The 27642-nt window shown below is 35.9% G+C and overlaps 1 protein-coding gene across 1 annotated transcript in view; it reads right to left on the bottom strand.

The window, feature by feature from the left end:
• Nucleotides 1–1368: 1368 nt before the first annotated feature.
• Nucleotides 1369–27642, bottom strand: part of TMPRSS15 (transmembrane serine protease 15) — a gene marked incomplete at both ends in the record, with an annotated part of 56380 nt that continues 30106 nt past the window's right edge. Inside the window, 12 exon segments of the mRNA XM_082336435.1 lie at nt 1369–1524; nt 3201–3340; nt 4250–4345; nt 4593–4774; nt 6714–6888; nt 7322–7371; nt 10809–10904; nt 16766–16898; nt 19584–19694; nt 22054–22185; nt 22659–22784; nt 24123–24212. Coding sequence (XP_082192561.1) covers nt 1369–1524; nt 3201–3340; nt 4250–4345; nt 4593–4774; nt 6714–6888; nt 7322–7371; nt 10809–10904; nt 16766–16898; nt 19584–19694; nt 22054–22185; nt 22659–22784; nt 24123–24212 — 1487 coding nt within the window.

The raw sequence follows: 27642 nt of genomic DNA, 5'->3' as shown, positions 1-27642 counted from the left end.
CAGTTTGGGACTTGGTATTTTTTATCAGTGACTGCCAGCCTGTGTTTGTGAGCTAGCCTTGTATTTGGAGCACTTCATATCTGCATTTAGCGTTGTAAGAACCAAATGTGGGAGCTCCTTACAAAAATCATACATCTATGTGTATATGTGTAGATACACGTACATGGTAAGTTAGAATGTATTTTGTATTTTCATGCAGTACTTTAGAATTAAAAATATATTAAATTCTTACACTAGGCTGAAAACAAAGACAAAGCAAATGCATCATATTACACTAACATTAAGACACCATTGCATTTAACGCATTTCAACAAGTAGATAATTATATTTTAATGTAAACCTAGTTAGAAAAGAGCTCAAGAAGATAAAACCCCTTGTTTTTCTTCATATTCTTTCCCCTTTAGAATACTGTAATGGGCTATCACAATAGTTTTTATACAAAGCACAAAATCAGTATTAAAAGTCACCAGTACAGAAAAAGCAATATATTGAAGGAACCCTAGTACTTTTTATTCACCAGGAATAGCTCATACTGATTATTGTCAGATGTTTTTACAAAACATTACCTTTTATGAGAGGAAGTTGCAGTATTGTGAGTCTGTGCTTGGGTGTACACAACCACATATCCGTAATTGCTTGAATAATTGCCAAAACACTTGCCTAAAAAGAAAACTAAAAAGCTATATTCAATCCTTATTTAACTCTATTAATTCCAAACGAATTACACAAGGGAGAACTTTTGGCTTACATTCAGTTTATTCATTAGAAAGCAGCATGATACATGATCAGCCTTTATGCACAATCCATAAACCTCATTCCAGAGCTTTTTGTAATAGACAAGACAGAAGAACTCCCATGAGCCCCGTTTAAATGGATAACATATACCTTCATTTTGATATGTGGTAAGATTACTGAGAAGAGTTGACTATGCATTGAAATGAAAATGCATGTTGAAAAATACACTGTAAAAACATAAAACCAGGTAATGTTTGGCCTGAAATTAATAAGTTAGACCATTTTTCAATAAAGCATTTGCAGTTTGCAAACTTTTTTTTTTTTACTGCCCGTGGTTTGTAAAGCCCTCCACTATGCATATAACGCACTGGTGTTCAAAGAAACTGTTTCCCCACGGTCTCATATAAAAGAAAATGTAAAATGATAAAACTATGTATTAACAAAACCACAGCATCTGTTTTGAAATACTGCTCTCAATTGGAATTCTCAATTATTAATATTTTCCTCCCCAAAATTTAAATATTTATTCAGTTTCTCTAACTGTGAGATTGGAATGCTAGTCTGGTTTACATCATTATACAATGGCTTGCCTTCAACCTTTAAATTCTATTTCTGTCATTAAAAAATATCAAGCTAATAGATGATTTTTTTGATCCAGTCCACAAACATGGTGACGCGAACATACACTCCTGGTCGTTTGGGAAGTGCACACTTGTAGCCAAATGATGTTACACCAACCAAAAACCACTTGTTGCCATCCTCAGATGTCAGAGGGCCACCTGAATCTCCCTGCAATATGAAATTCAAAAGTTAAAAGTGAACAGTGTCAACTCCAAAGCAAAGCCTGTTTATGATGTTTTGTTCGTGCTGATCCTTAATCATAGACATTGTATCCCTATATGTCTTGGGCACCAGAAGCGAGATCAATATAAATTTTTCCATGTAGAAAAATTCTTGAGATAATCCATTTCCTTTTTTTTTTTTTTTTTTTTAAGGGTGTGATCTTAAGCTCTTATTGGTCTTTCAATATAGGACTGGGTTTCAAATGATTTTTTTTTACTTATTACTTTTACATTTAGCCCTTCATCTTTCACAAAGCCTGGGTAAATGTATAGGGTTATTTTTTAGTTGAATCTATTCGGCCAAAATGAATGCAGTTCTATTTTCAGTCACCCCAAAGTTTCTGCAATTTCAAATTTAGAGAAAAAGATGGCAAGATTGCCAGAAGAGGAGGTGTCCTTTTATCACACCTCCTTCTCAATAGTTTAGCAGATGTAGAATTGCAACAGAGTGTGGGAGACCAAATTTGATTCATCCCACAGCCTGAGTGGGGGATGAGTCAGCCGTGAGTGTCTTGTTTTGATGAGAAAGAAAACTATGACTATTTTTTTGTTGTCTGTCAAGAAAGTTGAACCAGTATTATTTTTGTCTTCTCACGGCCCTGTGAATGGATCTTTACAAGAGAGTTCTGCAAGGACTTGGCCATTAAAATACTTCTGCCCATAACTCTAGGGCATCCGCAAAAGTTCAAAGGCTGTGACAGCTGCCTAAAGGCTGAAGCACTATCAGGACTCACTTGTGCATCTTTGCTCATGGTTGGATGGTCATTGATCACAATGCTGGTCACTTGTACTCTATATCAGCTTACACTGCTTTTTTTCAGTATGAGGTTCTGAAGGCAAAAAGGAAAGCGGAAAGCCACAGAGGCTGAAGGTATGGCAAGTGAAATTAGGCTTGCATACACTTCTGGACTAAACTAGCCAAAGTCACTGCCCCTGATGAAGGCTTAGATTGTGAGGGCAAGGCAAGAGCAATTATGTGAGAGTGCTCCTCATCAGACTTGAGAAGAATCAGCCAGTCTCCATGCCATAGACTCTCATATTGCTGGAAGAAAAACTATGTGACAGCCAACTCTGACTATGTCCTCAAAGAGAAGCAGTGTGTTATAAGCAGAGCTGGAATGGATAAAAACTAGATTCCCAGGAAGCAGCATATGAGATCAATGCAGAAAGGCAGTCCCTCCAAAATACTGTGACATTCACTTAGAAAAGGTCTCCAGATTCTGGGGAAAAGCATCATTGCTCTCTCTCCTTCCCTGCATGAAGCATTTCTGAGAGTTCAATCTATTTGGTATTTATTTCTCTGTACTCTACTTTCCCTTAAGCATGTCTCTCTTTCCTTCATGGAATTACTCAGCAGTAATTATTCAAAGCTTAGTGCAGAAAATTTCCAGTCCTCATATTTATCTCCCTCTGTGGTTGTTTATGTCAAGATGATACAAAGTAGATTTTTATCTTTTTAACTTGTATCTTGATAAAGTATTAAATGGGCAGAATACTGTGAGTAGAAATTACATTCATGTACAGTGTTTGTCCTGGTTTTAATGATTGGAGGATCAGGGAGCATTTTATTCACTAATTAGATGCGGTGTATGCTAGCAGTGGAAATGAGTCGCTTGTATTTACCTGACAGGAATCTACTCCTCCTATGTCATATCCCGCACAGATCATATTCTCAGTAATGCTATATTCTGGCATCTGTTGTTGGCATTTTTCATTTGAAATGAGAGGGACCTCTGCTTCTTGCAATATATCTGAAGTGGGACCTGATGAAAATACAAAGTACCTGTTGTAATAAATATGTACATCCCGCACGGAACACCAGTGGTTCTGTTCCTGTTCCAGCGTGCTGGGCACACTACCCAGCAGCAGGAAGCCCTGCCTCACTGCTGTATTATTCAGGCTTATACCCCTGTAACACAGTCACTAATTAAACGGTGCTCATTAACTGAATCCTGTCTTTCATTTGTGTAATGGGACTGAATTTGGTTATAATTAGATCAAGATGACTGAAATCAATGACTATGAACTCACTGTGGGGAGATCTAAGGGATAATTAAGGGCTTAGGAGCTTGGATTGTCCAATGTTTCCTCACTATTCATTGTGTAACTTTGAGTATTTAAAGTTTTATAAAAATTTCTGTTACTAATTCCTACCCAAAATTTTAAATGTAATTTTATTCTGAAAATGTAGAAGCAAATGCATACAAGGAACTGTGGAAGTGAAATGGCATGTTTATTATTTCACAGAGACTCCAATCTGGAGCATGTGATATACAAACAGAACACACATTTCACACTACAGTCAGTATTCTTGACTTCTGGGGAAAATCATTTGCACATTGTTAGACTAATTTTCCTGCTCCCCCACCCAATATCTGGAAATAAAATGTACATATTTCATGTTGAGAAAAGTAGTCATCATAACTTCTAAGAGGAAGCAATAAGGTTTTTTCATAATTTAATGATCTTAGATATGCATATTTTTCTAATAAATATGTTATAGCTCTATTACTTTGCTTTATAGAAGGAACAGTGGAGGGGGATAGTTCCCAAATTTTCATATGGAAGAGTACCTCTCTAAACTATTGGACCTTAGCAACCCCTGTGGCATCAGGAGCAAGCTTTCCCTCATGGCTTCATGCCTGTCATAATTTTCCAAGCAGATGACCCACCTTCATTCATAATACTACCCCAGCCAGCAATGGAGCAGTTAACTCCTGGTAAAAACTGCTGATTTTTTTCTGGTAAGCAGATAGGTTGTATGTAATCTGTGAATGAGAAACAAGCAATGAGTTTCAACCTCTTCCCTGTATTCCGGTTTTTATGAAGTCACATAAGAAAATGTTCATTAATTGAAACCCACTTTTTGGGCAAGGTATCCAGGAAGTACTGGACTGACTCCAGAATGATTAGGTTGTAAAAAATGTACAGCCACCCCATCACCCTCATATGCTTAGCACAGTTAGAGTTTTGCATAATAGAGTAAATCTGTTTTATGGGAAAATAACAACTTACCTGTATATTGCACTTTGTATTGAAGGTGCATGAGAGCAATATCACTATCTTTTGTACGCTTCATGTAATGAGGATTTATAACTATTTGATCAATGTTTCGAACTACTGTTGAAGGCTGTGTCATATCTGATTGGTCATACAAGCCAAGAACTGCTTTCCATTGAGATGGTTTTAATTGCCTCCTAGAAGTTGCAAGGAATATTCACAATTATGAACGATTAATGAAAGTTTTGAAAAATATGTTAGGTAAAATGCTAATCTTTAACCTCAGGGTAATTCATAGCATTTGCACATTTTGTCAAAATAAATAGAATGTAGCAGATGTGCTTACAATTTTGCGATAGTAGTACTTCCTTAAACATCCACACTGTAGAAATATGTGGTTGATTCTTTTATGTTAAGCTTATAATGCATTATTTATAAAGAATTAATCAGACAGTGCAGAGGAGGAAAATACATTAACTAAATTACTATGGCTTTTTAAACACTGTGAAGAATACTGCTGACTGCCCACCAGGCAATTAATATCGGTCCCAGTTAGAAAATTATTACGGACTATCTAAAGAATAATAGGTCTAAAATGTTGTTGGAAATGCTGCAGCTCATAGACTCAGAAAACTGGTCTCTTAATTTTTTTAACCTAAATCAAAAAAGATATGGTAAGACAAAATATGACATAATCTGCATTTTTTTTTTGCTGAGCTACACGTGCTGGTTTGAGGCTGTATTTAAGTTAGAGACTTAACTATTTGCTATTTTTTAAGCAACCAGTTCATAGTTTCAAAAATGTGTTTTCAGCCTGACTGTTGTACTGAATTGGTTTCTGGTGATCTTTTGGTTTGACATCAAGAGGTTATTTTCTTCTAAACTAGGTGTGTTTAAGTTAAATGTTCAGAATTAAGGTGTGAAACTGCAAGCTCCCACTTAGGAAAATTCCAGCAAAGTCAAGATGATAAAATGAGATTTAAGTGAAAATAGAAAGGTGATTTAAGTGAAAAGGAAGTATCAAGACAGCTGTGGATTTATTGTGTGAGAACTAAGAGGGCTTGATTCTTCTCATTTCAGTGTCTTTGTGTGGAATATAACTCCTGTCATGCAATGAGGCAGCATTAATGTATTGGCATAGTCTCCACTGCCTTACTACTTAGCTATTTATAATGAAAGCTCTACTGTAATTTTGAATATTAATGTTTCTTTTTTTGCCATTCCAGTTTCTAGGTGTCTTCTACAGCACTTGTTTTTATTATAGATGTTATGGAAGCAAACCCTAGAAAGTATTTAAATATGCATGACTTCTTTGAATGGTACAAGTAACACCATCTAGAGGATATCCAATATTGCCTAATCAATGCACATAAATCAAGATTCATTCCAATGATGCACAGTAAATCTTGATCAATCTATGATAACATACAGGAGGAACAGGCAACACTGAGTTTACCTTTATGAGGTATGATGTCATCCTTTGTACCACTGGCAGAGATTCAACTAATCAATGGAGGCCCACATTAATCATGGGTTAAGTGCAAATGCTCAGTATTAATACCATATATTTAAAGTGCAATTCTTCATTGTTCAGAAAATACTGCTTAGTTTCCATGATTCTCTGCTTTCAAGTAAGGACTGAAGGTTTACTGGAAAGTAAAGGAGCCTTTAGCTGAGCCCACAAGTGATTCAAAACACAGTAATTAAACAGTGAGCTAGTTGTTAATTTTTTATATCAGTGTCACAAATTATTCATAATCTGATGCCTCCTTAGTGAACCTGCACATAAAACAAGTGTTTCATCATCATTAAAATCAAAAAGAAGAGACATGGCATGGATGTCATATGGCCATCTCAGCTAGTTGGAAAGATGCCCTGGAGTCAGTGCAGAGAAAGAGGCACTTGTGAATTTGTATTAATTTCATTCTAAAGTAAACATCTAGAAACCCTCTAAAAAGTGCCACTCCCCAGTGATTTCATTATGATCCTTTGAAAGTGCGTTTTGCCCTATACAGGACTGATCGATGGCTCAGGTCATACTTCAACCGAGCTTTACTGACAACTATCCACCATTTGGATACTTGCATGTTGTGGGAGTATCAGAATGTGTTAGCTGCTGAGTGCAGTGAACATTACCCATATACACAGTGTGCTGCTGTCACCAGCCATTCATCACTGACAAGGGAAGCTCCACAAACAGGTCTGGAATTAAAATGGAGTGAAACTATCCATGGCCAAGCCTCTCTTCTGGCATCACTTCCACCTACAATCCTTGCTCCATCGTTCTGAGTTACCAGGTGTTTTCCACAAGCTAAAATTAAAAAAAAAAATAAAGATTGTAGATTTTTGGGGGGATGTAGCATGTTTTATTGGACTAGCTAATATTCTTGGAAAAATAGGCTTTGTAGGATCTGAACTGCTATTCAAAAACACTATTACTGTGGAAAAAAGTTTCATGTTTTATAGCTGAAATCAAGATGCCACTTCAGAAGTTGGATTTAGTTGTGTTCTTTCCTCACACCTTCTGGATTTTTTATATATGTGTTTTCAGTATAGACCCATCTCTAGTGTATACTTAACTCTGAAAACAAGTGAAGACTGTAAATTTTCCTGTGTTTATATCATTACGAGTATAGCTTTTATAGTCCATTCTCTAACCTTTCAATTCAAAGTATAAACATTAGGCTTTATGGACTGAACAATTTGATTTCTGTGTGAAATATTTCCAGGGTATGTGTACTTACGTTTAATGTTACATTGCAGATGAACCACCAGGTTGTGCAAACAGTGTTCTCTAGAATGAAAGTGCAATTAAATCGCAAGTATCTGCACACCAGGTAACACTAAATGACTGTCAAATACACATACATACACACATATATATAAAAATATGCATATAAGCATATATATACTTATATATATGAGTACATTAGTTTATCAGTATCAAACTTAAATATAATATTTTGTCCTACGTTTTAATTATATTTTAATTATAAATAGACAACATTATATTATATATAATATTAAATGTACATATTCCTCTTCAATGGACACTTAATTGGTGTATTGGAAATAAAAGCAGACTTCCCTTGTGTTTTAGGGAAATGACTCATCTGTCTGTGACAGATTCTCAATAAAATTGTAACTGCATATGGTATTTTTTTCTACCTTTTGAAATGTTTTCAATACCTTACCACTAGAGATCAGTGTGACCAAAGAATTTAAGAGGTTAGTTTGATATCACTGTATCTTTTTACTAAGATTATAATGCATTGTAAAATATATAGCTGCATATACAGGGTTGGAAATTATTTAGCAGAGATATAAAGCCAGAGTCTGAAGAGCACAAGACCACAGATCAAAACTACTCAAGCATTTCTGATACGTAGAGGTTTTAAGATTATCTTCGTAGCTTGTAATGAATCTGAGCAGTTGGGAAAGTGCATGTTCTAGCAATTTAAATCTGATACACACAGAAATATATCAGAGAAAAAAAAATGTCTGCCAACAGCTAGTTTACAGTATGCATTTCCACATCATTTTTAAATAGAAAAAGGGAAGGATACTTTGAACGTGATATGGTATTATGTATCCCTCACTATGTTTGCTCTAAAATTGGCTATCTGTTGTGAGGAAAATTATGCATTACGTGACCCAGCATTTTTGCAATGGCATAGTAGTGCAGGAAGGGCAAGTGGGAACTGTAACCACCCCCCACCTCCCCAGTTAAATCTTCACTACAGAAGGGGTAAGAATGAGATATGCCTCCAGCCCTGAATAGTCTCACATAGCCATTTTCCACGTCAAGATAGATGCATAACTTTAAAGCTGTAATTTGAAAAGTGGATACCAAATTCTGTAATTGGTATTCAAATCTGTATTGACTTCAGAAAGGTGTCCTTTGGTAGTGAGACAAACATCAAGGAGGACAACCAGAAATGCATAAACCCACAGGAAACAAATACTGTCTTCTGCATAAACTTCATAGCAACTAAATACTCTTGACCAAGCTCCCTCCATAGGCTTTAAAAGGGTGGTCAGTGGTACTGTATATTTGGTCCTTTATCCGGTCCTATGCATAAACCAGCCAAACTAACATCCAACATGTCAGATTTGTCCCTACTTTTTTACATCAAAGCAGGGAGTCGCATGTAACGAGGGTCTTTGTCCCACGACCAGTACCTACTTATTGCTTTAGTAGAAATTACTTCATGGGCCTCTGCTTTTTCTTCTTTCTGAAGCTACCCTCTCCCAGTATGAACACCAGTTCCTTGTCTGCACTTCAGTTCACCAGAGCTGCCTCTTGGTCAGCACAGGAGAGTCCAAAGGGCAACACAGGCATTGCATGTGCTGAATACCCATGCTGTGTGCCTCTCTGAGTGTCGTCTATGAAGCAGCATGCTAGGCAGAAATCTGGAGTAGTTGGGATGTCTGTGAGTATGATCTTCACTTAGGGCTGGCAAAAGCAATGATGCCTGTGGAATCTCCTCACATATATCTTTGGGGCAGGATTTTGCCCTGTTACAAAGCTGTCCTGCCAAGAAATACATTACCTAAGGGCATCAGAGAACAGTTTTGCTGTCTCTGCCACCACAGCTTTCAAGTCCTATTATATATGCCCTCCTTTGCTTCAGTGGTAGTTACGCTTGAATAAAGACCAAAGACAATGTGAGAAATACATTTTATAATTTGATTACCAGTTAGTGAATTTGGTTTTTTTTAATTATCAAATCTGTGCGATCTTGCTAACATTCATTATATATATAAAACAAGTGTGTGAATCTGTAGTGGTGTCACCCTGTAAAATGATTCCTATCAGTTGTCCAGATGAAACATGGTAGAAAATACCTATTTCAGCAACAGAAATACAACTAAGATGAATGAACTTATTAAATTTCCTCCTGCATTAATCACTTTTTAGTGTTTAATAGATATTAACAGAAGATATCTTTAAATCATTACTGCTCTTTAATATCTCTGGTGGCAATGCTGGTTTAGACATCCACTCAGGAAAAAAAGAAAAATAGCTTGCAATGATATTCCATTAGTTTAAGATACTTTCACCACCAGTGAGAATGATAAATGCTTGGGATTAACAGAGTATAATTAGAACATAAAATGTATCTTTTTTTTAAAATATTTTTTTTTACTGTAGATAAAATACAGCATAGCAAATTAAGAATTCTCTCCTGCTTTGTTACTATGTGGTATGTTTAAAAAGGAAACCCGAAAGAACATGGACTCTGGCCATCCTCAGCATGGTTTCAGCATTTTAGCAATCAGTAATTTTCTGCCTCAGTGCAAGCAGTGGTACAATGCCAGGAAAATGTGTATAATAAACCCTCTTATAAGCAGAAAGACAGTAGTTGAAGTAATTTATTTTTTTTTATTTGATGATGGCAAGCCTTTCTCCTTTTGGAGGTGTACTGTAAATCCCAGAATTTCCTGAGAATACAATCCTATGCTAACGTTACATTTTCATTTAATCTACAAGAAACTCTACCAGTTTGTAGGACCCTTCAGAATAATTTCAGTTGTTATTTGGACTGAGAAAGATTAGACTATAATTGAATCTATTCTGAGGTTCATCTCATCTAATGATGCACTTCTAAACGTGGAGACAAATCCAGAAGTCATTTTTGAGTGGGACTAATTTGTCTAAATATAGATGATACCTGTCTGTGGATTGCTTACCTTAGCAATCCACACTTAGTCCTAAGTATGTACCAATAAAGTCAATGGATTATAGAGTGTGACGCCTCATATTTCAAGAGACGCCTGGATGGATCATGATTTGGAGTGCTTATTTTTCTCTATTGATTAGAGAGAAAACCTAGTGTGATAACTACATAGCTACATAATTTAGAGATTTCTAGATAAGAAATGTTTTGTAAAAATTTACATAATTTACAGTATTTATCGTTTCCAGAGCATATGTATAAAGACTTCACTTAATATTGTACTGAATGCTAGCTAAAAATGTAGCAAGCATCTCTCTCCTTTTAAATTTACAATAAATGGACAAGAATGGAAGGGAGAAGAGTGAGTTGCCTAATGTTACACAGAATTCAGCAATAGACAGAGAATAAGACCTAGATATGTTTATAGTCCAGACCTCATACAGAATCATGTTACCTCTCAGACAAACTTGAGCTAGAAATTAGTGTATAAATGATCACCACCATACTTTAAGTTATCCTTTGTATGAGGAAGAAACCGCACTCTACCCACCTTTTTGTAAATACTAGACTGTGGTTAGCTGCTTTGGTGATGTTGACAAATGGGCCGTCTCCAGTGAATAATACAGTTGATGACATATTTGCATCCCTGGAAGGAAAAGACATACATGCATATTTTTAGATATTTATCCTGTTCCACCAGTGGAGGAATGTTTGAAATGGTTATGCTGGTGGAATAAACTACATAATTTTTTTCCTGAAATAATGACTATTTATCAGGAGATTTTTGAGGCTTGAAACTCACATGGATTAAAATGCGACTCTCATACTTTCACTCTTACATCTTATTCTAAGATGTGTAATGCTACAATAATATTGAAAGAGAGAAATTAATTATTTTAATAGCAGTAAATTATCAGTTTCTACTTTTCTGTGTCACAATGAAGGGTTTGCAGTACCAATTCTTAAATAAGCTAAAACTTAGTATGCAAAATGGAACAGTAATAGCTGAACCTTGGAATATCACAGTTTTGCTTTTTTGAGGGGGGATAATTGCATTGATACTATACTTCTGTGCCTAGAGAAGAAATGAAACTATATTTTATATCATGAAGAATCTAATGGAATAAATGCTACCTTCCTTAGAAGTTAAGTTTCACCTCGTAGATCTGTTGCAATCAAAATAACTGTTTGTGGAATAAGTCAAGGGTGTCATGTTTGCCATTGAACAGGATAGTTCCTCTGAAGTGGGGTGTACTCCTCAACTCACTTTTTTTGTAACAATGGCTTTTTGAACGCCAAGAATTCTGTGTAGTATTGGTGAGATAAATTGTTTTGATATTTACAACCCATATCCAGATTTACTTTATAACCCATTCTTCATCATATACTTATATGATACTGCATATGACCAGTTTGGAACATACACCCAAGAAATGTATTTGCTGTCACTTGAAGAAGCGTGGGGAAAAAGGATAGCTGTGGTCAGACTACATAATTTTGGGGGGATGACAGCCTACTCCCATCTGACCCTTTAGCCATACATATCTCGGGAGCAAGAAGAGAACCGTTTGTGCAGGTTTAATACACAGGGAGCACCTGTGTATCAAGGAAGTACCATCTCTTCTTTTCAAGTGCAGTAAATCTCATTCTCCTGGGAAGCATGAAGTCTAGAATCTGCCTGCAAATCTGCTGTGCATGGAGAGTAAGACTAGGCATAGGAGAAAGGAGGTGTTCAATAGCCCTGCTCTGCCACGGGGAGAGCTGCATGACCCACCCTACTGAAAAAGTCATTACTGCAGCATTCCTCAACCTGGAAATGACAAAGCCCACTTAATGCTGTCTCTAGATATATGTACAGCCCAGCATACAGACTTTTTTCAATATAAAACACTAGTATACTAACATGTACTTCAGAGAGTTCCCCAGAACCCTGACTTGACCTTTTAGACGGTCTGGAAGAGTAGTAAAGTGCCAACCCAAGTAGGTAGAGTCAAATTCTATAATAATGAACTTTGCTGAGACCAGTCTAATCATGGAGCTATGATAAATGCAAATGTGTGTAAAAGTCACTAAGTTGTTTCTTGAGAAAGTTAGTGAGCAGGAGCTTTTACCAATGTAAAAAATGAATGTGTTACCAGGAGAAGCTTGGAGTATGTACATTTATGAATATTACTGGTTTATATTTTCCATGGCACATTATACCAGGAAACTTCAACTGAATGCATGTGTGTTTTACTAGATTACTGTAACAGACCCTGTAATGGGGCAAACACTATAAACCTTCCAAGTCAAAGCTTCCACCAACCTCACAATACTTGTGAGGTTCTCTCATCTCACCTCAGCAACTTTCTTGGTCTTTCTCAGCAAAGACTGAGCAAACTATTTCCCACTCTTCCGCTGCTTTTTTTTTTTTTTTTTTTAATAAATGCTGAAATTTCTGGATTACAGTTTGGAACTTGTCCGAGCTTTTGTGTAACCACAGGGGCTTTATTAAGCTTCCCCAGCTTTTTGAAATAAAATCTAAGCCCTTTTTTAAGAACACCTTTGATAAATTAATTTGGTTTCTTAGTGTGCTGAAGCACACAACTGGAAATCTCTAAGCTTTATGAGTGACTGCAAAAATCAATCTGCTACTCTTGTAATTAACTTATTGGTAAATGATGAGGGTTAAGCATTTCTGTAAGTATAAGAAATCATACACTTTTCCTGGAGATATTAAGTTTAATAAAAAGAATATAGTTTGTTCTGCAGGTCCAGAAATGCAGTGTCACAGCTCTTTAATTTCTGTTAATGAAAATGATCTTTTAGAAATCTTGCAGATTGTGACAAAAATGGCCTTTAAGAGGCTAACCTCGGTGTTAAGTAACCCTCATTCCATTCAGCATGCTCACTAGGCAAAACTTACAGCAAACTTAGAGAATAGTCTTAGAAGTTTCTTACACATAGATGTACAGAGATAGCTGTGCAGTAAATTCTTCAGATATTATTGGTCCTCATGTATCTAAATACTCTATGGATCACTATTGTTTCAGTCTCTATCTCAGATGTGCTCAGTAACAATAAGCAGTAGCAAATGTTGGCAAAGATTCAGATGATGTGGCACCATGCTGAAACAAATATTCCGAATAAGGATAGAAGTGCAGTTGTCTGATAGCTATAATTCTTTTCCCTCTTTAAAAAAAAAAAAAAAAACAACGCATTTCTTATTTGAAGAAAATATGTTCACACATTTTGTCATTCATTGTTTAGCTCTCAGTCTGTGGGATGTTTGCAGTTTGTTTAATTTGTGTTTGAGACAAAGGGCAGTGTTTCGGTTTCATCTGTTGATTTTCTGACAGAAAAACAAACAATGAAGAATAGTAGCAAATTACAAATAGCGAGCACTTTCTTTGGCATAAGAAAGCTTTGTTCACGTGTGGATTCATATGAAGAGCTGCTGTTTTCTAAATGCTTGCATGCACACAATTTTTTATATGAAAATTTGCAAATGATAAATAAAAGTAACCTCTCTATACTTGCTGGATTTGAAATGAAGCTTCTTAAGCAATGGGTTTAAGCCAAGCTTACCAGCAGTGTCTGATCCTAAGAGAAGATGTGGACCTACAAATCCAAAAAAATCATTGAGACTTCTCCTGTGGTTTTCAGGTCAAAGTGCACATTATTACTTGGTGACAACTGACATGAAACTAAGTCTATTGCCAAATTATTAGGACTGTCCTAATTCTGGTCCTCAATGCTGCAAAAACAGCCTGAACACACTGAGAAGCAGGTTCTTTCTTACATCCAGCACATGACTCTCATTGGCTTTACAGCAGAGTATGATCATGCTATCTATTATCCTAATTTATTTATTATTTAATAAAGTTATTTTGTGCATAAATTTTGGGGGATTATTTCTACACCTTTCAGGCCGTATGTTTTATTCTCAGCACACTGGAGAGCCTGGGTCTGACAGTCAAAGAGAGGATTTTCTGAGGTGTCTCAAGGAGCTAGGCAGGTAGCTACTACTGACCATTCATAAGTGGGGAGGGTGAAAACCTAATTGACCTGGAAATCTCAAACAAGACATAGTATTCCAATGAATTCATTTCCTTCTCAAGAATTTTGCGAGTTCATGAAGAAAATAGACTGCAGGGTTGAGAGCAAGTCCTAAACTCTGAGTCCTGTTTGGACTTTTGGGTATGGCAAAATTGCAAGGCCTACCCCCATTCTTTGGTACAATTCAGTAAAGACCCAGCTGGTTCTGGTCCCAGAGAAACAAGCAGGCTTCACATCAGACCAGCAGAATGGTGAAAAGCTCAATGACTGATTTTGTTGGTTCAAGGAAAAGCGATAACAATACTCAGAGTTTAACAGTGTCGTCAGATGCACACAGTTACAAGTGCAAGCTGAGCAAAGGATCTTGTTCAGGTTTCTCAAAAACATCAGTTTGTGCACCTTGCACTCCAGACTTATTAAGAATATTTGTAAATTATTTGCCTAAGCTATATTTTGTAGATGAACACATAGGCATGCCTCCAGATTAGCTTACTGTTTGGCACATACCACAAATGCGACAGTCACATATTTGAAAAATAGAGGCAAAAGGATTCACATGTGTGATTTATTAGAATCTGTGTTAAACATTGCACTTTCTAGCCCAGCTACATATATAATCAGGATATGCTACAGGACTCCAATCATTTCAGTCCTTTTCATAAATTAAACAACAAATGAGACTAGCAAATGTATAAGCAATTAACAGCAAAAGTAAATTGTCCTAGATGAAGCTTAGCCTCTTTGTCTAATAAAGCACAATTCTAGGTAATCAGTACAGAAGCATGAGCTGTAGCCTACTCAAGACATGTTATTACAATCATCCATTTAGTAACAAATATGTTGCCACTTATTAACAAATATGCTGCTACAGGGGGTTTTGTGGAAGGCAGAAATACCGTGATGCTTACAGGAGTTATATGTATGTATGTAGATGAGAATTTTATCCTAATCTATAGGATCAGTAACAGCAGTAGCACCCAGGATACGAGAATGTGATGCAATTTAGGTTTAAAAATACCTTTTCTTGACAATGGGCATATGTAATTAACTGAGAAATTGAATTAAAAAGAAGTAACTAGGAAACTTAATAGGAATTTTTTTAGCAAGTATATCTGACTAATTTATAGAGACAAACTGAAACGTATTGCCACAGAATGCTATGGAGACAAATGCAGAAGTAATTTTTAAAAGGTAATAGGAAGTACCATGGAAGACAAAGTTCACTGAAGCCTATCAAATATAAAAATGTAAATTAAACCAATAGACCACAAAATTACTAGTGTCCAGAAGTTATAGAGGGAAAGGAGGCGGGGGAAGGGGAGAAAGAATCAGAGGAAGAAGGCTACTGGCCAATGTAAAGGACAAGATATTTGACTAGAAGAACATTTAGTCATAGTTTGTATGTTCTTATATGCCTGCGTAAATGAGATAACTACATACATAAATTACAGTCAGGATTTGTGCATGCAGGTATCTGATATTTACATAAAGGCAGTACCTACCCAAAGGAAAAAAAGTAAAAAACCAAACCAGCACACATTCATCCAATGATTAAAAGTATTTTCGAATAACACTTGGATATTATTCTAGGTCCTCCTAACTCTGTGTTTTCTACAATTAATTTATCAGAAGTGCATTTGCAGGCATCCTACTTTGGTCAGAGACTAACATAATGAATTGCAAGCTTAGAATTTAATTTGATTATTAGTTGGATGAGTGACATTCCCTAAAAACCTCAACGCTGTAGGAAAGCTATTTATTATTCAGTGGATGCAGTGAAGGTGCATACAGTGTAAGTAAGGCCAGAATTTAGGCCATAAATTTTACCATAGATGGAAAAATACAACACTTCTGCACTCAGCCCTCCCCACCATTTCCCTGGAAATTCTGCTGAACAGTGACTGAAGCCAAATCTATTTTTTTTTCAGTCATATACTTCCCTCCTCCCTCCCCACTCTAAGTATACCTCAAGAGAAATATAGTTTCCTCTCCCAACAGCTCAGGTCTAATGATAGGTATGAAATGTATTGGGACCCAATAGCAGAATACCCAAGTGATCATTTCAAGTAAATTCAGGATAATCATTAGTTATGATAGTAGAGCAGCCAAGGCTCCTCTTTGCTCCAGCTTTACTCTTGAGTAATCCTCATAGAAGTGAAGACGTAAATGATGACATAAAGTGATAAGAGTAATACCTCCACATCAGTCTGCCAGTGTTCTCCAATATATATCCTCATGCCTAATCTGCCATATTCAGAGTCATCAATCCTGTAATGAATGCCATCAAAACAGGGTTTGCAACACTTACAAATTTGTTGGCACACCAAGCACTTCACTTGCCACAGAAAAATACATTTGCACTTTTTTTGGATGGTAAAGACACCAGTAAAATGATGAGGAAAAACACCAATATACAGTCTCAACAAACCTGCAAACAAGTTACAAGGACAATAAATATTTTTCACTCACCCTAACCCCAGCAGCTGGCAAACAGTGTCTGAAATCTGTTCATTCCAATCATCTGCACATGCCAGGTACCATGTCTCCCCAATCCTGGCCTGTACCAGCCCTTCAGTGCTTAGAGAACCATTAAGCAATCTCACTGTAGACCAAAATGGACAGAAGCATTTTAGATAGGTGGTAAACCACCCTCCCCCTGATGCCAAGCAAACAGAAATGCAATATAAACAGATTTATTATTGTCAGCAAAGAACAAAAAAAAGTTAAAATACATTACAGTGGTAATAAACCCAGCATCTCCAGGACATTGTGTTCCCACAGGAAGGAAATGTTCTTGCTACCTCCTTCTATATTTCTGCCGCAGGAGGGTTTCATACCTTGTATTTTGCAAATGTCTCACGAATAGACAATAAACAGTACATTTTCCATCAACTCTATCCAATGTTTTTTCGTAGCCAGCATTATGTTATTTCCAGATACTGTGTGAAGCTTTAGCTACATGATGCCCAGTAACACCGATTGGAAATAAGGTTAAAACCAGAGCTGACAGAAAAATTGGATTTTCCAGTTCCAATTTCTATGTGAATTTTCACTGTTTTCAGTCGCAGCTTTAGTTAAAACACACATATACAAATAATAAAAGCTCCCTGAAAACCAATCTTTCTATCAAAACTTTTCCCAAAACAAAATATTGAGAACAAAAATTCAGAAACTCATTAAGTATTTGGTGAAAAACCTTGTGATATTAGCATAGTGACTAAGGAAGTTGGACCATAAGGTTTAAGAAGGTCGACAGGATCCCATATGTGGACCAGGAGCTACAGCTGCATTTCAGGCAGATGACAGTTATTGCCAGCATGAAGTAGGGAAAAACATACAATGCATTTCAAATTTACTGGCTGCCAAATATTTTTTTTTAAATCTTAGTTGTCCAGAAAAGCTTTTTCCACCAAAATATTTCCACAAAAAAGTAAAGCGTACCCACTATAGTAAAAAAACCAAAACCTAGATTTTTAGGAATGCTTCTTTGACACCCAGAGTGCATAAATGAAAGAAGTGATATACAGTGATTAATTAAATGTAAACCTCAGTCATGAGACATTTTCTAGCAGTCTTGAAAAATCTCAGAATCGTTTGCACCGCAAGATTTCTCCAAATTACTTTTGACACCTCTCCTCTCTTCTACCTGAACTAGAATTCCTTTTCCTTTCTCCTCATCAGATCCATGTTCTCCAAATACTTTGTTGGTAAGGAATAAAAGAGTCATTGAGCACTCAACATCTGCTTAATTCAAATGTCATTTATTTTAGAATTCTGCAAAGGAAGAGGTATCCTCTGCCTTTTCTTTGCAGTCCCTGGGAAGTTTCAGAAGTTGGAGCATTTGAAAATGACAGTTTGTCTAGTCCAAATTGCCACTTCTGATAAAAAACTGAAATTGGTTTCAGGAAAATGAGCAAGACTTTTGGACACTATGTGTGGGACTCAATGTGAGGATGTCTAATTGAATTTTCATTTTATTTTAAGGCTTAGATTGATTCAGCCAATGTTTGGATTAAATGGGCTTTTGGAAACAGTTCTCCCAGTCCTTTAATGTGTGGTAATTTTTTATGAAGTAATAGACAATTTATGGCAAAATAAATCTTTGGGAAAATGTACATCATGTTAACGTAGGTGATGGTTACCTTGTTCAGATTTTCTTTAGCAATGGCTGAAAACCCCATTCAAGTCCTCTTTGCTTAAGAAGAAGCTGAAGTGAATTTTATTCTATGCATTTTAAAGGAAGAATATGTTTGCAACAACATAGCTAATTGCACTAATGCAAAGAGTGAATCCGTGCCTTTGGACATATATAATGTATACACATTTATATATGCCATATATACAAATATATATATATATGTGTGCATGTAAAAGATGTTGAAATTAATGAGAACTGTCAGCACACATCCAAGGACATATCTGATCCCTAGCAGTCCTCTTTAAAAAAACAGAAGATGATGTTGTACTGAGCTTAAAAGCCCACTTTTAACTCTTCCCTTAGTGCTCCACAATAGACTGTCAGAACAGCACTTTGTCAGAAACAGCAATTTAATTTCTGTACTAGGCCCAACATGTTTTTAACATCAGTTTTACATTTAAACTATTGTTTAGAGAATGCTATTTCCATGTTATGTGAAATGAAGGCATATACTGTACACCTACATTTTGGAAAGAAACATTTTACCAGAGGACTAAGCAATAGCAGCTGTTGGTCTCCTTGTTGTAGGAACATTCACTTCCACTATGAGCAATGGATGCTGCTTTTGCAACTGTGCCATCCCTTCACCCCATGGCAATGCCTCCACAAGATGGAGTCCAGGCAAGCTGGAGGGTGCCACATGCTGCAGTTTGGCTTCACACCCACAAGACTATCTGGGAATCTGTCAAGACTCTTATTCTCTGCCCTACACTGCAGAATTTATACTGCTGTGAAACTCAAATTAATTACAGCAAAAAGTGATAGCATTTGGGAATATGAAATGGATACAGAAGGAAAGCATATAATGAGTTTTCATTTAATTTTGAGGCCATTATAAGCAGCCACAGTTTTAAGCACAGAGGAACTTCCTACCTTTTCCAGAGATCTTCACCAGCTTACCTACACTAGCTCAGAAAAGTGACTTTGTTTTTTTGGCCCTGACAAACTCAATGAGATACTGCTGTGTAAATTGGCATGGCCTGCATGCAGCTGCAGTAGTTTACGCTAGCTGAGGTTTTGTGGCTGTTTTCCTAGGTAATTCCTACCAAATATGCATGATTCCTTCTCTTTATGTGAAGGAAACCTTACTGCACTTTGCTTCATCAGAGCCGTCTTCACACTGAGGTAGGCTGTCACAAAGGTTACGCGATGGTATACAATCCCCACTGCCACACTGATGCTCGTCAATTGCACAAGCTCCTGAAGGAAAACAGGAAAGGAAAATTAAGCCATAATTACAAGGAAGGTTGATATTCACTGGAGATCATACAGTTCACCTGAAAGAAAAATTGAGTGGATAGTATGCAGAACCTTTGATTTCATTTTCTTTCCTATCCATCTCTCTGTCAAAATAAAGATTATTTTCAGATAAATAGAAGCTAATTAAGAATAAAATCTATGGTATTATCCCTTGTTGTTTCTGCTATAGTTAGCATTGCTCAGTTGCTAGTGTTCTTCTGTTACATGTAATAAACTTTGGAGGAATGAGAAAAGTCAAATCCTGATCAAATCCTGTCAAAAGTGACTAATGATTTCAAGTTCCAGATGTTCAGTACTTTCACAAAAGTTTAGAGACCTTAAAGTATGTCCAGTCAAACTTACAAGTAAAGAGGCATTGAAAGCCAAGAGTCTCCTTTCAAAACCTATCCGTATTATGTAAAAAAAGCAGACCATATACAGAGTAAATATAAAGTTATAATTCTTTCTATGGCCAAAGTGTATTTTTAATGGCACCATTCTATATATTCACAGGAAATGTATAGTCATAAGCTATTTTCTATTGAAAAATTGTTTATTTTCTTTATTTTACATTCCTGGACTTACAGACCGAAACATTTAATTATCTAGAAGTCTTATTTAAGGCAAGATAAATGCTTTGCTTCTGAATTTTTAATATTCATATAAAATGATTCATTCATCAGTCAGTATGGCCTGTTGTACAATATGGAAGCAAAAGAATATGGTTTATAAACGGCCTGAACCAGATTTTCACACATTCAGTGGCCATAACTGATGCCAGATTTTCCATAGAACTTAGATCTCACTTAGACAGGTTTTTTTATTATAGTGCATACTGCCAAAAAGTATTTATTTCCAAATTATGCTTCCTTTTAAAAAACTCAATATTTCACGGAAAAATAAAATACAAAGAAAAATCTGCTTTTCTTGTAAAGTTAATTTCTTTACTGACAATCCTTTTATCCTTGGGCCTGCATGCTAATGATATTAGTCTCTGTCCTTTGGCTGCAAAGATCATGAATAAGCATAATACTTTTGCAAATGGAACCTTTTTAATATATTTAACCAGAACTGGCAATGGCCGCTTTGAGAACTCTGCCTTGCTCAGCTTAATTTTTATTTCACAGCAAAACATGGGCAAAGCTGGCTCAGCAAAGATGCTGAACCAGCTAAAAAAAAAGAATAGTGTTGTTGGACTGAACAAATGTGATAGAGAAGGCAGAACAAGAAGCAGCAAGATGGTCCTATGTCCATACAAACCTACCTCTCAGTCTTGCACAACAGGACTAAAGAGAGTTGATTTTACAAAGGTAAATCAATGGTTAAGATTTTTTTAAAGATTAAGAAGATTAATATTATTACTCTTAACCTCTAAAAAAGCTGCAGCTAGCTAAACATGCTGGGAGACACTTGCCTTTTACGATATTTAAAGTAAGAAAAAGAACGTAGATTCTGGTTTACTTTCTGTCCATGCAAATGAATGGTACTTCACACATCTCTGAATACATACTGCTTTTTCTTTCTCTTTTTTTTCTGCTGTCAGAATTCCACAGAAGTAATACAAAGCCTCTAATTAATTCCATCAAGATTTGGCCTAGAGTTAGTGTAAGTATTTGTCCTGGTAAGCAGGTTGCTGTTCCATGTACTTTAGCATTTGGCTCCATTTTGCATGTTTTTGGATAGCTGATTGCTGAATTACTTCCATGAGTGACAAGTCTAATTGCAGTCCCCAACAAAACCAGGAGTCTTTCAGAAGGGGACTAGCTGCGACCAAACACTGCTGTCCGAATATTTGAAAGACTAACTCTTCCCAGATCCCTCACACGCTAAGGACCAAATTTTTAAAGATGCAAGAAGGACCATATTGCAAACATTAATCAGAGTTACCATATAAATATTCTTTTCTGGTGGATGTGATCAATAATAAATATTTTACAAATGCATTTAAACACACATTAATGACACCGTCAAACGAGTCACAAAGTGATGTTCTTTTCTGGGGCTTGTATAGGGAATAGTTCGTATTTGCCCTCTTAACATATGAATAGTTTTTGGTCAAAATACTGAGTCAATTTTTCACATAATATCACACAGAGTTGCAGATGATACTGACATTGGTCCAATTACACTAAAGCAACAAAAGCATCACTTTTCATGCTAGAAAACATAAAGTACAGACGGGTAACCGCTAGGCTTTTTCTTTTTAACTTTTTTCAGATTTCTGTTGATCAAAGGCTGAATCACCTTCCACTCTCCACTTTTTCTCAAATGTATTTGACCAGTGGTATAACCTCTTAAATATAAGGGTTCATAGGCTTACCTAGATGGTAGCCAGTAGTAAAGTTTGCAAGAAATCCCTTCTTTGTTGCAGACTTGTCCGTAAGGAGGATTACTGTCATCTGGTTTGTTGTAGAGAAGACATCTGGCAATGAGTCTTGTCCTGTATAGACAGCTATTCTCCAGGAGAACATTAATATATTTAAGCTATTCTGTTCTTATGTATTTCAAAATGTTTTAGGTTCAAAACCAAATACTGCTACCTCATGAATACAGTTATTCCCCCAAACCTAACTGCTATCAGACTGCAATGATCAAAGCTCAACCCCAAATTTGACACATCAGTATAGAAAAATAATGTTCGACTAAGAGATTATGCTTCTGTTTGTCCACATACGTGAGCAGTCTTATTTATTGAGAAGTTAATTTCATTTGGATTGCATAGAAGGCTGAGCGTGTGCAAATATTTGGGAAATGTGATGTCACATACAGTATGCTTTCTGAAGTTTTCTTCCTAATTTCTGAGACCCAAAAATGTGAAGAAGTGTAGAATGAAATTAGAAAGAATTAATTTCCTTTATATTATATCCATCAATTTGCTCAAGCTGTCTGATTACATTCATTTTAGTACCCAATGCTGTTACTTGCCCAAAAGTAAGGAATTTGGTCCTCTGCCATCTCTGACTTCAACTACATCATGAATATTTTCCAGATCAAAAACCTGAAAATGAAGTTGAATGTTTTTTCCCTTTTCAGCATTTAAGTACCACACACCTAGAAAATAATAACACACATAGAGAAATCACCTTTTCAGTTGTTACATTTACTGTGTCATTTTCATGTTGAAGGATTTTGGGGAAAAAAAAATCTCTGCTAAACTATTAAGAATCACCCAAGGGACTTAGAAGTATAAATCTTATCTTTAAAAGCAACTTATGCTGTCAGGGCCCAAAATTCAATTGACTCTCATTCTTTAAAACACTTTTGAAAACTGGAATTTGGCTCCAAAGACATACACACATGCATTTTTTACCATTCATCACAACTGTGAGTTTCCCTAAAGTAGCCAAGCTAATTCTTTTGTAACTGTGAAAATGTGACAAATAGTCTTGTCACTTAAGTCTTATTTGTTAGTAAGATAATTTCTATAATCAGCCACAGAAGCCTATCTTTCAGGTTAGATGTCTTTTTAGGGAAGAAGTGTTTGCTTCTGTTTAGCCTATACTTTATCATATTTGATCTATGTAAGTGTGGATACTATGGAAATCTTGTAAAGAAAGTAAAAAAAAAAAAAAAAAAAACAACTAAACAGTTTTTAATCTGTTCATAGAATGAAAAGTATTTTCTCACTAGTAGGAATCTCATTTGGGATCTTGTGAAATTAATACCTGGAAATGAGAGCCATATCTCAAACGGGGCAGAAACACAAAATTACAACTGTTCTGATTAGCATGCCAACACAATTCTCCAGTTAAAGGTGAAGTAATAAATAATTAAAATTTCATTAAGAAGCAATGGCAAAGTTCTCTTCCTTGCTTCATCCATCAACAGCACATAGTGGACCACCTTGAAACATTTTCACTTTTGCCAGCTGTAGCTTAATCTAAATCAAGTAACATTAGCAGAATAACGATGTCTTTTCACTAGTATGTTAAGAAACATTCAATAAAGAGAGGATGCCTTGCAAAATGCACATTGCAAAACGCCCTGCAAAATACACACATTCTTTGCTCCTAGAAAAGGTTAACTATTTAACAGAAGAGATGATGATATTAACCTGGCAAATACGTTGAGGTGTAGTGGTAAAATGGGGACTGTCAGCACCTTGTCCGTTGTTGCATTGACATAAAGATATTTGATATAATAGGCATGATGGAATTGGCCTGTCTGAACCCATTCCAAGGGATTATGTTTATCTTCATCACTTTTTAATCAACTGGCACATGATACCTTAGCTTCTGCTAAGTGCCATGTAGACTTCAGTTAAAAGATCCCACTGTATATAGCTTAGATCTTTTCTGCTTGACAGCATCTGACTTGGGAAAGCAGATTTAGTATCTCTACTTCCATATGGTTAAAATTTTTCTGAACACTTGGAGAAGAATGACTTACAAAAAGCTTGATTAGGGTAATTGTTTGGAAAGTTTTCAGAGCTGAATGTACTGTTTGGCTCCCAGAGTTCAACTGGCCCTCCACAGTCAGCTGAAAAACAAAACATTTCAAAACCAAAATTAATCTATTGTCTTACTTCTGCAATCTGTTGTAACAAAGCTTATTTGGAAAAAGTAATTTTATGAAGAGGATATTCAAGCTAACTTTGTCACTGTAAGGGTTCAGTTACAGTGCCATTGGTATGAGTTGTGAGAAGCCAACGCTCTGGTAAGGACACAGAGCATTGAGGAAACAAAGTGTGTAAGAAATTCACTGTCCTTATTAGTTACAGTGTCTAAATCAGACCTGCTGACACATACAATTGATGCCATAGTGTTATCTACAGCTGTACTTCATATATTGTTGTTTGTGAAGTATTAGTGCCCAGGTGTACAACTGTATTCATGATGGTGCTATGAGAAGTCTTCCCCATGGAGTTAGGGGAACACAGACTGTTCTTCATTTGGTGATTATTGATCTGCAAGCTGTGCATATGACAGAAAATATGAAGAAAAGAATATATACATTAATATAAAAGATAGAAAATGTCAAAGAAAGACAGGAAAGCCCCCCTCCCTCAAATATAACCTATTTATGCACTTAGCTTGTATGCCTTGCTTATTATCTGATTGATCTTCTTGCAGCATTAGCAGAGATACTCAAGTATAAAGCCCATTTAGTCATCTAGCAAATAAACTTTATAGCAAAAAAACCCTTATACTGTTATTTTGATTTCATAAGGACCCTAAAAACTTTTACAGTTAAGCCTTGTTAATGGTAAAAGTAGCCATTTGCTTTTTCCTTGAAACAACTGCTCCAATAAGAAAGGTCTTTATCATCAACATGTATATGCACTTATATATAAAAATGAATAAAATTTATTTAAAAGCAAATATTGTAGATATGTTTATACACACATACATGCACTCACACACATAGACATAGCTAACTGTACTTTATATATTCAATATTCTCTTTCAATGTATAGTTTAGATGGTGGGTTACATCCAAAACATGCCATATTCCAAAACTTTAATTCATATTGAGAAATATTGTTTATTTTCATTTCAGCTGTACCATCAGAATGAACTTTGGTGTTTTCCCACTTCTGTTGCTCGCAATTACTTTATTCAAAGAAATTCGGCAAGAAAAGCCAAACTCTCTGAAAGGAAAAGGAACTGTCAACAATCAGACACTGGCTAACAAGTATATTATGTTTCAGCTGTATGGCTCACAAAGAGAACTACTTTCTGTAAATACCATTAACAACAAATAAAGATTACACTGGCTTTTTTGATGGAACATTACTGCACATACATACAGATACACAACTATTGTAAAGCTGCATGAAGAATATATGATTCTTAACCAGTATCATCTGATGATATGAGCAGAGCAAAAACAAGTTTTTTAATAGCAGAACAGGGGCAACTTATGATGAAATCTGATCTGGTGTTGACTACATGTAAGGCACATTAGTAATGATCTTTCTCTTGCATGGAAAAACAATAGAAGTAATTGATTTTACTCATGTCTGGAAAAAATGTTTTAAAAATTTCCAGTGATCTTTAAACACAAATTTATATGGAGCTATTTGTATAGCTGTCGCTTGTTAGAGAACCAAATAGCAATCAGCCCCAATACTCTTGGTCCTTTCATTGAGCATAATAGACAATTTTCTCAACACTGTAGAAAATTATATCTGACCTATTAACAAAAAAATTCCTCTGTGCTTTGGCCAAGACTTTAATTTATATTGACATACACATCTTAAGTGTGGATTATACACTGTAATTTCCACACTGTTGTTTGTGTTAAAAGACAGGTTATAAATGAATATGGAGATGAAAGCAATCTTTGTTTTAGATGAAAGTGTAAGTTGACAGCCTTGTGCAAAAGACAAAAGCAAATCCAGCTTCTCTATCCCATCTCCAAAAATTTTTTTTGACTTTTCAATGAGCTTTTGTGGTACTGTGAATGATGCCATTGCCTCTTATGAAGCTCTAAGTCTAGCAAAAGAAATTGGCTCAGCTCAAATTCTTTCATCTCTTGTTTATAGACATGACATTTGTAGTGAAACCATTAGTGTTAGTAAGCTTCCACCACATCCATCAAAGTAATTGCATACTTCTTTGAAGATGATTGATAACATTCATTTTTTTTAGCAGTTACAGATAGCGTATACGTAGCATGCCTCAACAAAGTTATGTGAGCAAGTTCGTTTTCCCCTAGTGACAGCTTAGACTGTGCTTTTTTATGATACTGCAGGACAGTATGGATCCTCTCTAATCTGTTTCATGAGGAGTTATATGCCACATGACCACTTCCTTTTTTTTAATATTAAAACTTTATCAGCATATGTTGGGTAGTGATCTATAGTTTGAATGACATTTCTTTGGTGTTTTGACAGCAGCACTCAACTACTATTTATCACAGAGTCCTTCTACCACTAATCATTAGACTGATGCTACACAGAGTCCTTCTACCACTAATCATTAGACTGATGCTAGCTTGTGAGGTCTGCTTACCCACAGCACCTGAAAGCTGACTGGAGGTGGCAGACATCAGCACCTCTCCACAATATTACTTTAATGAAAACTGCCATCAAATTCCAAAACTCACTTTGGTAAATTTTGACTGAAATTACTAGCATTATTAAAATTTAATTTTGCTGACAGAGACATCTTATTGAACTTTACCTCCCTGTGTCTCAGGATGGAGCTCTAAAACTGAATTTTGCTCTTATGTTTAGAAGGTTTTGTTTTCTTACGTGTCCTGACGCAGTAGATTTAGAGGTGATAGATTTGATAAAATAACAATATTAGTATACAGTGCTTCAACATGAATACAAGGCAAACAGTCTTTTTCTTATTTTAATCTTAGACCATTTTTATTTACTATATGCTGCCAAGAGACCAACTAGCTGTGCTTTGTAAGTGACAGTAAATCTAATAGGAGGCAGTCCTGGAACATATTCACTGTTTGTTTTAATGATTTGAAGCCATGTGTGAATAGGTCTTTTGTAGAAATCTCTTTTTTTTCCCAAGAAGTTCATGCCTCTTTCACAATAAATTACAAAGCCCTATCAGATATTTTAATGATTTTTTCCACAAGCTCTATTCATATGTGTACCAGTTTTTGCTCTGAATGTGCATTAACATCATATGCAATCTTTCTTCATTGTTTTATATACATTTTACGGATTTATAATGATGACTACAGGTATTTTTTTCACATTTTTCTCAGTGATATTCTTCTAACTAGCTCTGTGAAACTGGAATGTTTTGAGGAAGCTTAGATCTCTGTGCTTTCCTCTAAAACACTCTGCAATATGATGGGTCTGGATCGAGCTATACAACCTGTCTGGAGAAGTGCATATGCAATATAGGTAGAGACGTTTCATGTTTCATTAACTTCTACTTGACTTGGATGGCAAAAATGTGCAAACAAAACCAACTCTCCACCAGTTTCCCACTGAACC

The sequence above is a fragment of the Platalea leucorodia genome (assembly GCF_965183815.1).
Source record: "Platalea leucorodia genome assembly, chromosome: 2".
Taxonomy (NCBI): Eukaryota; Metazoa; Chordata; class Aves; order Pelecaniformes; family Threskiornithidae; genus Platalea; species Platalea leucorodia.
This window is presented reverse-complemented; position numbering and strand designations above follow the sequence as displayed.